The sequence below is a fragment of the Bombina bombina genome, chromosome 5 (assembly GCF_027579735.1).
Source record: "Bombina bombina isolate aBomBom1 chromosome 5, aBomBom1.pri, whole genome shotgun sequence".
In the NCBI taxonomy this organism is placed as follows: domain Eukaryota; kingdom Metazoa; phylum Chordata; class Amphibia; order Anura; family Bombinatoridae; genus Bombina; species Bombina bombina.
Genome location: NC_069503.1, coordinates 135,140,167 through 135,153,117, shown reverse-complemented (window position 1 = coordinate 135,153,117; position 12,951 = coordinate 135,140,167). Strand labels below are relative to the sequence as shown.

At 43.3% G+C, this 12,951-nt stretch overlaps 1 protein-coding gene across 3 annotated transcripts in view; it reads right to left on the bottom strand.

Annotated features, from left to right (window-relative positions):
• CCM2 (CCM2 scaffold protein) overlaps nt 1-12,951 on the bottom strand; it is a 154,175-nt gene that overhangs the window by 68,547 nt on the left and 72,677 nt on the right. For all 3 annotated transcript variants that reach the window (XM_053713708.1, XM_053713709.1, XM_053713710.1), the window contains 2 exons: nt 10,829-10,912; nt 9,094-9,277 (listed from right to left, as the gene is read on the bottom strand). In XM_053713708.1, coding sequence (XP_053569683.1) covers nt 9,094-9,277; nt 10,829-10,912 — 268 coding nt within the window. The remainder of the gene's footprint in view (nt 1-9,093; nt 9,278-10,828; nt 10,913-12,951) is intronic.

The following is a 12,951-nucleotide window of genomic DNA, read 5'->3' as shown; positions in this document are numbered from 1 at the left end:
CCAAGTCGCCAGGAACTCGGAATATCCAAATATTCTCAGTCAACACGTGCATCAAACCCAGAGAGTAACCTCTGAACACCACACGCTGAAGTCATACCAGGATGACTAAAAATAAAATACTTGCAGGCAAGTAAAAAGCAACTGAAGATAGATAACCAACACCAACCGACTGCTAACATCCACTAAGTAGTGGGTACACAGAACACCAGACCAGCCCAAGCAACAGGCAGGTCTGAAGGACAGAGGAACAGAAAGGACCCCAACCACCGGCCCCAAGATAAAAGGGCGTAAAGGGATGGCCTCAGTCACCCCAACAGAGCTAGGGTGCCAACCAAAAGTACTCACAAATAGGTACTCCCAAGGAGGACCCCATAGAGATAGGCCGAAACAAGGCAGAAAAGCCCTATGAATCTAGCCCAACGCTATATGTCAGTCTTAATACAGCACCTACAACAGGTACTCCCAAGGAGAACCCCATAGAGATAGACCTAAAAGGCAGAAGAGCCCTATGCTCTAACATGGAGACTGCAACCCCAGACGGAACAAAACCATCCCAGAAAAGCGGACCACTCTCTTTACAGGATAAACCACCTGTTCCAACCACCTGCACACAGGACAGGAACAACACCCTTCAGAGAGAGGGAAACCCCACCTCTTTAAGAAAGGCAAAACAACCCCCCTCAAGGGAAGGGCACCGACAAATAAACAGCGCACATACTCACAATGCCAAAGCCCTAATTTGAGCCAAATGAAAACCATCCAGGCGCCATTGATGACTACGAAAAGGAAACTCCCGAAGAAGGGAAGTACATACCGTTCAAGGACAAGGCAGGCCATGAGGAGCATAAGTACACAGCACTCCTGGCCAAGCTACTAGTAGCTAAACAGGCGAGACCATAAGTTATAGCCTATGTTCCCTGGAGAACTGGAGCTCCCGAACCAGCCACAGGATCTATAAATCCAGAAAAATACCAGATAAGGCCATGATGAAAAAAGTACCTGCACCACCACCAGATCCAGCTAGTGAAACCACGGGGCTTACCACCAATCAGACCAGCTGGCTCAGGCCCAGAAACATCCAGACAAATGAATGCCCGAGCCCCAGAATTGTTTAGACAAACAATACTCCAGGGAACATCACACCCCGTCCGAATAAAAACAGACTACACAAGGGATAAAAATAATCCGTAAATTGGATCTAAACATAAATCCCAACCCAAAGGGAAGATAACACCCCTTACAAAGGTCCGACTCCAAAGGAGCTAGGGCACGACAGAGCCGCTAAGATTCTCAGCCCAACAGGCGTACCCCAACCTCCAGTACCAAGGGGAAACATCGGGGACGAAGTCACCCGAAGAGCGAGGTAACAAAGGCTAGTCTCCCTAATCTCCTCAGCGTACAAAACCAGAGGACTACATCCAAGGAAAAAAAAAAAAAAAGAGTGCATAGCATCCCAAACCCCGGAAACAGCCCCTAGACGGAGCCAGGTTAAGGAGATCACATAGCCTATCATTCCTAATAAGGAACGACTAACCCTCAGAGAATGAAAAAAACCCAAGGTCAACCTCTAAGGAGAAACTGACAAAGTCCATAGATCTCGACCCGAAGGAAGAGTCCTCAAAAAGGAACAAGTCCAATAGCCCTAGAGGGGCAAAACCACCCATAACGACAGCAATGAGGCCCTAAAATCTTCAAATCTTCAACCCACGCGGGGAAGAAAACACTCAAATCCCGACGATATCGGAACCAACGGACTGTGACGCACTAGAACTCCACTGAGTCCCAAACGACCAGCTAAAAAGGTTTGCTGAGGACTAAAACCAGTCCCCCATGCCCCACAGAGCCTCAGGTACTCACAGAATGCTTAGCTGATACTTGTAAAAACAAGCTAAGAAAAACACAAATAATAAAGCAGGGTTGACTGGACAGGAACATAATCTTAAGCAGACATCTAGAAGCTGCAGATGCGCCATCGCCATCAGAATTTGAGTACGGAAACGTGCGGCAACCTCCGGAGGGAACAAACACCCATCCAGGGAAGGATAAGCATAATCTGGGTCACCTGCACGTGTAGCAGCAGTAAGTGGTAGGGAACACGCTACTCGAGGGACAGCACTCCCCCCAGAGGAATCCCGAGGAATTGAGCCCTCTAGCATATGGAACATAACTGACTGTCATGTGTCATCTGGGCCGATTCATATTCACATTCACTGCAATAAGTAGAATCTGAATCAGAGACCACTTCAATCTCAACATCAGAATCCTCCATAACAGGGTATGAATACAAAAAAATTGGACTAAATAAGAAAAAAATCTAAACGGCACCTTACACCCACAATGGCTGGGGCACTCACCACCTCCTATGCACCAGACACCAGCGGACCAGAATTTCTCCAATCACCACACGGTCAGGAATGCGGAACTGGAGAGTCAAAAATGAGGTAAGCCGTACAGTCCAGAAAAACACGCCCGACCACAAAGGCTGCGTCACCTTCAAGGCCGTTATGTTCCACAAAACCATGAGCCTAAGTAACACTACACATAAGCAGGTAGAATCACATAACAAACATGATTAAACCCCCCCCCCCCTTTCATATAACCCCCCTTAGGAGATATTAACCCTTGATTCCAAGATACAAAAGAAGCCTCACTGAGACCCTGATTACTCTAGTTGGTCCCGCAAAGTGGTAGCCTCTCAGGAAAACATTTGTAATACAAACCAAATCATGAGAAAAGTAAAATGAAACAATCTTACCGGAATCTATGCCGTGGAACAGGAACATGGCAATTCAAGTGTGACAGATAGTAGCCTTGCCTCTGCCATGGACTTGAGAGAAGAAAGCAGGCAGCGAAACTCTTCAACGCCGATTGCTTATGGAGCTGTTAAAAATAAGTCAGGATGGTTTTGCAGAAAGACTCTCCCTGCATCTCCGGACTCTAACTTTCATCCAAGCTCTCACTGAGAAGCTGACAGGATTACTTAAAACTCCAGTCCCATGCCGAAGAGTACTACCCTCCATAAGAGACAAAACATAATTTATGCTTACCTGATAAATGTATTTCTCTTGTAGTGTATCCAGTCCACGGATCATCCATTACTTGTGGGATATTCTCCTTCCCAACAGGAAGTTGCAAGAGGATCACCCACAGCAGAGCTGCTATATAGCTCCTCCCCTCACTGCCATATCCAGTCATTCGACCGAAACAAGCCGAGAAAGGAGAAACCATAGGGTGCAGTGGTGACTGTAGTTTAATTAAAATTTTGACCCGCCTGAAAAGGACAGGGTGGGCCGTGGACTGGATACACTACAAGAGAAATAAATTTATCAGGTAAGCATAAATTATGTTTTCTCTTGTTAAGTGTATCCAGTCCACGGATCATCCATTACTTGTGGGATACCAAAACCAAAGCTAAAGTACACGGATGATGGGAGGGACAAGGCAGGAACTTAAACGGAAGGAACCACTGCCTGTAGAACCTTTCTCCCAAAAACAGCCTCCGAAGAAGCAAAAGTATCAAATTTGTAGAATTTGGAAAAAGTATGAAGCGAAGACCAAGTTGCAGCCTTGCAAATCTGTTCAACAGAGGCCTCATTTTTAAAGGCCCAGGTGGAAGCCACAGCTCTAGTAGAATGAGCTGTAATCCTTTCAGGAGGCTGCTGTCCAGCAGTCTCATAGGCTAAACGGATTATACTCCGAAGCCAAAAAGAAAGAGGTTGCCGAGGCCTTCTGACCTCTCCTCTGTCCAGAGTAAACAACAAACAGGTTAGATGTTTGGCGAAAATCTTTAGTAGCCTGTAAGTAAAACTTCAAGGCACGGACTACGTCTAGATTATGCAAAAGACGTTCCTTCTTTGAAGAAGGATTAGGACATAATGATGGAACAACAATCTCTTGACTGATATTCTTGTTAGAAACCACCTTAGGTAAAAACCCAGGTTTTGTACGCAGAACAACTTTATCTGAATGAAAGATCAGATAAGGAGAATCACAATGTAAGGCAGATAACTCCGAGACTCTTCGAGCCGAGGAAATAGCCATCAGAAAAAGAACTTTCCATGAAAGAAGTTTGATATCAATAGAGTGAAGGGGTTCAAACGGAACCCCTTGAAGAACTTTAAGAACCAAGTTTAAGCTCCATGTAGGAGCAACAGGTTTAAACACAGGCTTAATTCTAACTAAAGCCTGACAAAATGCCTGAACGTCTGGAACTTCTGCCAGACGCTTGTGTAAAAGAATAGACAGAGCAGAAATCTGTCCCTTTAAAGAACTAGCTGATAATCCTTTGTCCAAACCCTCTTGGAGGAATGACAATATCCTAGGAATCCTAACCCTACTCCATGAGTAATTCTTGGATTCACACCAATGAAGATATTTACGCCATATCTTGTGGTAAATTTTCCTGGTGACAGGCTTTCGTGCCTGTATTAAGGTATCAATTACTGACTCGGAGAAGCCACGCTTTGATAGGATCAAGCGTTCAATCTCCATGCAGTCAGTCTCAGAGAAAGTAGATTCGGATGATTGAAAGGACCTTGTATTAGAAGGTCTTGTCTCAGAGGCAGAGTCCATGGTGGAAAGGATGACATGTCCACTAGGTCTGCATACCAGGTCCTGCGTGGCCACGCAGGCGCTATCAATATCACCGATGCTCTTTCCTGTTTGATTTTGGCAATCAGACGAGGGAGCAAAGGAAACGGTGGAAACACATAAGCCAGGTTGAAGAACCAATGCGCTGCTAGAGACGCCATGAGATCCAATTCTGGTTTGCCCCAACGGAGAACCAATTGAGCAAACACCATGGAGTTCCCATTCCCCCGGATGAAAAGTCTGACGACTTAGAAAATCCGCCTCCCAGTTCTCTACACCTGGGATATGGATCGCTGACAGGTGGCAAGAGTGAGTCTCTGCCCAGCGAATTATCTTGGAGACTTCTGACATCGCTAGGGAACTCCTGGTTCCCCCTTGATGGTTGATGTAAGCCACAGTCGTGATGTTGTCCGACTGAAATCTGATGAACCTCAGTGTTGCTAGCTGAGGCCAAGCCAGAAGAGCATTCAATATTGCTCTTAACTCCAGAATATTTATTGGGAGGAGTTTCTCCTCCGGAGTCCATGAACCCTGAGCCTTCAGGGAGTTCCAGACTGCACCCCAACCTAGAAGGCTGGCATCTGTTGTTACAATTGTCCAATCTGGTCTGCGAAAGGTCATACCCTTGGACAGATGGGCCCGAGATAACCACCAGAGAAGAGAATCTCTGGTTTCCTGACCCAGATTTAGTAGAGGGGACAAATCTGTGTAATCCCCATTCCACTGACTGAGCATGCATAATTGCAGCGGTCTGAGATGCAGGCGCGCGAATAGCACTATGTCCATCGCCGCTACCATTAAGCCGATTACTTCCATGCACTGAGCCACCGTGGGGCGCGGAATGGAGTGAAGAACACGGCAAGCATTTAGAAGTTTTGATAACCTGGACTCCGTCAGGTAAATTTTCATTTCTACAGAATCTATTAGAGTCCCTAGGAAAGAAACCCTTGTGAGAGTAGATAGAGAACTCTTTTCTTCGTTCACTTTCCACCCATGCGACCTTAGGAATGCCAGAACTATCTCTGTATGAGATTTGGCAATTTGAAAGCTTGATGCCTGTATCAGGATGTCGTCCAGGTAAGGAGCCACCGCTATGCCTCGCGGTCTTAGGACCGCCAGAAGTGAGCCCAGAACCTTTGTAAAAATTCAGGGGCTGTAGCCAACCCGAATGGAAGAGCTACAATTTGGTAATGCCTGTCTAGAAAGGCAAACCTCAGGAACTGATGATGATTCTTGTGAATCGGAATGTGAAGGTAGGCATCCTTTAAGTCCACTGTGGTCATGTACTGACCCTCTTGGATCATGGGTAAAATGGTTCGAATAGTTTCCATCTTGAATGACGGAACTCTGAGGAATTTGTTTAGGATCTTTAAATCCAAAATTGGTCTGAAGGTTCCCTCTTTTTTGGGAACCACAAACAGATATGAATAAAACCCCTGTCCTTGTTCCGTCCGCGGAACTGGATGGATCACTCCCATTACAAGGAGATCTTATACGCAGCTTAGGAATGCCTCTTTCTTTATCTGGTTTGCAGATAATCTTGAAAGGTGAAATCTCCCTTGTGGAGGAGAAGCTTTTAAGTCAAGAAGATATCCCTGAGATATGATCTCCAATGCCCAGGGATCCTGAACATCTCTTGCCCACGCCTGGGCGAAGAGAGAGAGTCTGCCCCCTACTAGATCCGTTGTCGGATAGGGGGACGCTCCTTCATGCTGTCTTAGAGGCAGCAGCAGGCTTTCTGGCCTGCTTGCCCTTGTTCCAGGACTGGTTAGGTTTCCAGGCCTGCTTGGATTGAGCAAAAGTTCCCTCTTGTTTTGAAGCAGAGGAAGTTGATGCTGCAACTGCCTTGAAATTTCGAAAGGCACGAAAATTAGACTGCCTTTGATTTGGCCCTGTTCTGAGGAAGGGTATGACCCTTACCTCCAGTAATGTCAGCAATAATTTCTTTCAAACCAGGCCCGAATAAGGTCTGCCCCTTGAAAGGAATGTTGAGTAATTTAGACTTTGAAGTCACATCAGCTGACCAGGATTTGAGCCATAGCGCCCTACGCGCCTGGATGGCGAATCCGGAATTCTTAGCCGTTAGTTTAGTCAAATGAACAATGGCATCAGAAACAAATGAGTTAGCTAGCTTAAGAGTTCTAAGCTTGTCAACAATTTCAGTCAATGGAGCTGTATGGATGGCCTCTTCCAGGGCCTCAAACTAGAATGCCGCCGCAGCAGTGACAGGCGCAATGCATGCAAGGGGCTGTAAAATAAAACCTTGTTGAATAAACATTTTCTTAAGGTAACCCTCCAATTTTTTATCCATTGAATCTGAAAAAGCACAACTGTCCTCAACCGGGATAGTGGTACGCTTTGCTAAAGTAGAAACTGCTCCCTCCACCTTAGGGACAATCTGCCATAAGTCCCGTGTAGTGGCATCTATTGGAAACATTTTTCTAAATATAGGAGGTGGGGAAAAGGGCACACCGGGCCTATCCCACTCCTTACTAATAATTTCTGTAAGCCTTTTAGGTATTGGAAAAACATCAGTACTCACCGGCATTGCATAGTATTTATCCAGCCTACACAATTTCTCTGGCACTGCAATTGTGTCACAGTCATTCAGAGCAGCTAATATCTCCCCAAGCAATACACGGAGGTTCTCAAGCTTAAATTTAAAATTAGAAATCTCTGAATCAGGTCTCCCCGATTCAGAGACGTCACCCACAGACTGAAGCTCTCCGTCCTCAGGTTCTGCATATTGTGACGCAGTATCAGACATGGCTCTTACAGCATCTACGCGCTCTGTATCTCGTCTAACCCCAGAGCTATCGCGCTTGCCTCTCAATTCAGGCAATCTGGATAATACCTCTGACAGGGTATTATTCATGATTGCAGCCATGTCCTGCAAAGTAATCGCTATGGGCGTCCCTGATGTACTTGGCGCCATATTAGCGTGCGTCCCTTGAGCGGGAGGCGAAGGGTCCGACACGTGGGGAGAGTTAGTCGGCATAACTTCCCCCTCGACAGACCCTCTGGTGACAATTCTTTTAAGGTGAAATCAATACATTTAGTACACATTCTCCTATGGGGCTCCACCATGGCTTTTAAACATAATGAACAAGTATCCTCTGTTTCAGACATGTTTGTACAGACTAGCAATGAGACTAGCAAGCTTGGAAAACACTTTAAAGCAAGTTAACAAGCAATATAAAAAACGTTACTGTGCCTTTAAGAGAAACAAATTTTGACAAAATTTGAAATAACAGTGAAAAAAGGCAGTTACACTAACAAAATTTTTACAGTGTATGTAACAAGTCAGCAGAGCATTGCACCCACTTGCAAATGGATGATTAACCCCTTAATAACAAAAACAGAATAATAAATGACAAAAACGTTTTTTGTTTTTTTGTTTTAAACACAGTCACAACAACTGCCACAGTCTACTGTGGTTGTTACCCTCCTCAAACACGACTTTGAAGCCTTTTGAGCCCTTCAGAGATGTCCTGTATCATGCAGAGGGAAGCTGAATGTCTCTGTCAGTATTTTTAGCTGCACAGAAAAGCACTAAAAAAGACCCCTCCCACTCATATTACAACAGTGGAAAGCCTCAGGGAACTGTTTCTAGGCAAAAATCAAGCCAGCCATGTGGAAAAAAACTAGGCCCCAATAAGTTTTGTCACCAAACATATATAAAAACGATTAACATGCCAGCAAACGTTTTATATTTCACTTTTATAAGAGTATGTATCTCTGTTAATAAGCCTGATACCAGTCGCTATCACTGCATTTAAGGCTTAACTTACATTAATCCGGTATCAGCAGCATTTTTCTAGCAAATTCCATCCCTAGAAATATGTTAACTGCACATACCTTTTTGCAGGAAAACCTGCACTCCATTCCCCCTCTGAAGTTACCTCACTCCTCAGAATATGTGAGAACGGCAGTGGATCTTAGTTACTTCTGCTAAGATCATAGAAATCACAGGCAGATTCTTCTTCTAATGCTGCCTGAGATGAAACCGTACACTCCGGTACCATTTAAAAATAACAAACTTTTGATTGAAGTTAAAAACTAACTATAATACACCACACTCCTCTTACTACGTCCATCTTTGTTGAGAGTTGCAAGAGAATGACTGGATATGGCAGTGAGGGGAGGAGCTATATAGCAGCTCTGCTGTGGGTGATCCTCTTGCAACTTCCTGTTGGGAAGGAGAATATCCCACAAGTAATGGATGATCCGTGGACTGGATACACTTAACAAGAGAAATCATACATTTCTGACACTTCTCTGCCAACCTCCTGGGACGAAAGGCGAAGAATGACTGGAGGATGAGGGAAGTGGGAGAAGTATTTAAGCCTTTGTCTGGGGTGTCTTTGCCTCCTCCTGGCGGCCAGGTTCTGAATTCCCAAAAGTAATGAATGCAGCTGTGGACTCTTTCCATTTATGAAGAAAAGTAACTAGTTACTGCTACATGTAATATACACAGCAATGATTAATACTTCCACTATTCACCTGTTTTCAGAACCACCAAGTGCTGACAGTCATCTCGGATGTAAGAAACAGCCGCAATGTCGTGGATCGGTACCCTGAGTATTACGTCTTCTCCATCTCTCCACACCACCTTAACATTGTACGCAGATAAGCTGATGACAGCATCGTGCTCCTGTGTCAACTGCGCCGGAAGCTGATGCAGCCTCTAAATTTAATAAATCAGACTTTAAAAGTAACAGATAGTAGAATTCTGCCTCAGTAGCTATTAAACGTGACATAACTGTCACGCCTGCAAGACGTGCGGTACTGAGAGTTTCCAGTTATGGTACACTCATATGATTACCAAACATAATATGAAAGGCCAATAATATAGGCGATTATAATCTCACCTCTCAAACAACATTCTTGTGTTTTATTTACCCCTCCCTGTGCGCCTCTCTGTACTTCGTTGCTGGTACGTTTTACTCTAACGATGGAACTGTGCATGCACAGTAGCAGTGATATGCAACACTAGAAGGTAGCAGGAGCACATGAGCGGGCTGCTACAGAAATATATAGCGATGACCGAGCACTTACTATTGGCTTACCGCTCGCAATTCAACCTTAAATAAATGGGTTCTTAAAGAGAGGTGTTTTTTTAGATGTGATCTTGTAACAGATCACCTACATAAATGTAATCTGCTTTCATATAATGTTAATAAAACAGCAAAGCTTCATTTTACCAACAAAATATGTGTAAAGGGCCGCTGATGCAAAAAATGTTTTACATTTTTGTAAGATGAGGATTTATTCTGGGATTTTTACCCACATGTCCCCTTATGTACCAACAGGGAACGCAGCAATAACACCTCAATTGAGCCAAAAAGGTAGTTTGTGTTCCAGTCTATGAGACTGTTTGTGAGATCTATTAAGGTGAGCCAAGATAAAGAGCAGGGCTTCCAGGAACAGAAAGACGAGCTGAAAACTACTAAATGCAGCACATCACACGGCTTGTATGTTGTACACATGGCTAGTAAGTTTAACATTAAAGAGATAGAAAGATCAAATATGAAATGTGCATGGGTGCATTTCAATTTATAATAGAAGCATCTTTGCAGTATACTTCCATTAGCAAAAATGCTCCTAGTAAAAGTTATCACTGTTTTTCTACGGCATATGCACATATCCAGTGAGGGCCTGTGCACCAGTATACAGACACTACACCTAAGTAGCTTGCATGGCACAAATTAAATCTTCAGAAGTAATACACGCTACTGCCACCTCTCTGAGAAAGTGTAATGTCTGAATATGTGTGCACAGTTACACAGGCAGAAAAACTGTAATTAACTTTTACTAGAAGGATTTTTGCTAATGAAAGTATATTGCAAAAATGCTTATATTTCAAATTGAAATGCATCTATGCACAATTAAATGTTGACCTTTCTATCCCTTTAAGGACACATTCTAATGAAACATTTAAATACACTGATTTTTATGAACATATATTTTTTGCATTACTAGCCTTAGGTATCTATATATTTAACCCCCCCCCCCCCCCAAAGGAAGAGCAGCCAATTAGTATATATATATATATATATATATATATATACACACACACATATACATATATAAGATATACAAATGTGCACAACACGTCTATATGCCCCCCTCCTTATGTATACATAGAACCTTAACTTGCTGCATCTGATATTGTTACACAATGACGTTATAGATCAGTGTTACACACAGGTTAGTGGCCAGTGTTCGAAGCACTTACCTTTGCATTGTCCAGTAGCTGTAATATTTCAGGCCGACTGGATGGATTAAGGTACCCAGGAATAGATGTCAGTTGCCCTAAATACTAACAGATACACAAAGAGAGAGCAGGGGGTATTTAGTATAAGGTACTTATGTCAGTTGCCCTAAATACTAACAAATACACAAAGAGACAGCAGGGGGTATTTAGTATAAGGTACTTATGTCAGTTGTCCTAAATACTAACAAATACACAAAGAGACAGCAGGGAGTATTTAATATAAGGTACCCAGGAATAGATGTCAGTTGCCCTAAATACTAACAGATACACAAAGAGAGAGCAGGGGGTATTTAGTATAAGGTACTTATGTCAGTTGTCCTAAATACTAACAAATACACAAAGAGACAGCAGGGAGTATTTAATATAAGGTACCCAGGAATAGATGTCAGTTGCCCTAAATACTATCAGATACACACAGAGACAGCAGGGGGGATTTAGTATAAGGTACTTATGTCAGTTGTCCTAAATACTAACAGATACACAAAGAGACAGTAGGGAGTATTTAATATAAGGTACCCAGGAATAGATGTCAGTTGCCCTAAATACTATCAGATACACACAGAGACAGCAGGGGGTATTTAGTATAAGGTACTTATGTCAGTTGTCCTAAATACTAACAGATACATAAAGAGACAGCAGGGGGTATTTAGTATAAGGTACTTATGCCATCTGCCCTAAATACTAACAGATACATAAAGAGACAGCAGGGGGTATTTAGTATCAGGTACTTATGTCAGTTGTCCTAAATACTAACAGATACACAAAGAGACAGCAGGGGGGATTTAGTATAAGATACTTATGGCAGTTGTGCCATTGATAATAATTCTATGTAGGCAGCAGACACTGTATTTTATAGATTATTGCTTTGTTCCTAACATAAAACATATAAAAACCAAACACCAAATCTATTAAGAAAAGCAAAATGCTTATTGTGTTATTGCTAAACTTAACATAACTCAGACAACTCCTTAAATCACAACACTGTCTTACCAATGACATTCCAACACAATCTACTGAGAATTCTTAAAGGGACAGGAAACCCATTGCTTTGCTTTCATGATTCAGACAGAGCATTTTATATGTGCAGCCACCAATCAGCAAATAGCCCCTAGGTGCTGCGCCTAATTAGCTATGCTTTTTAACAAAGGAAAATTAGAAAATTGGAAAGTTGTTTAAAATCACATGCTCTGAATTATGAAAGAAAATAAATTATGCTTACCAGATAATTTCCTTTCCTTCTGTACAGGGAGAGTCCACAGCTGCATTCATTACTTGTGGGAATACTGAACCTGGCCGCCAGGAGGAGGCAGAGACACCCCAGCCAAAGGCTTAAATACCTCCCCCACTTCCCTCGTCCCCCAGTCATTCTGCAGAGGGAACAAGGAACAGTAGGAGAAATATCAGGGTGAAAAGGTGCAAGAAGAACAGGTAGAATTTAGGGCCGCCCATCGGAGAACACGGAGGGAGCTGTGGACTCTCCCTGCACAGAAGGAAAGGATATGATCAGGTAAGCATAATTTATGTTTTCCTTCATAATGAAGGGAGAGTCCACAGCTACATGCATTACTTGTGGGAAATTATACCCAAGCTACAGAGGACAATGAATGCTAATGGAAGGGCAAGAAAAAGAGGCGGCCCACATCTGAGGGCACCACAGCCTGCAAAAACCCATTCTCCCGAAGGCTGCTTTAACAGAATGAAAAAAGAAAAGGACCAAGCAGCCGCCCAACAATCAGATCCATAGAGATCTCATGCCAAAGACCCAAGACAACGTTAATGCTCTCAAACTGAGCCGTAAACCTCTGAGGCAACTATTGTCCCGCAGTCTCCCAAGTCAAGCAAAAGACACTCCTCAATTAACAATAAGGAAGTAGACAATGCCTTCAGACCCTTGCACTTCCCAAATACGAATATTCAACAGAGAAAACTGTCTATTCTTATGTAGCCATGATTACTTAAAAACGGAAAACCTTTTCCTTCTAGAGAAGAAATATGACATATAAAAAAACCACAATCTCACGATTGAAGTCACAAATAGACACAACCTTAGGAAGAAAACCAAACAAGTCTCGAGAAACAGCCTT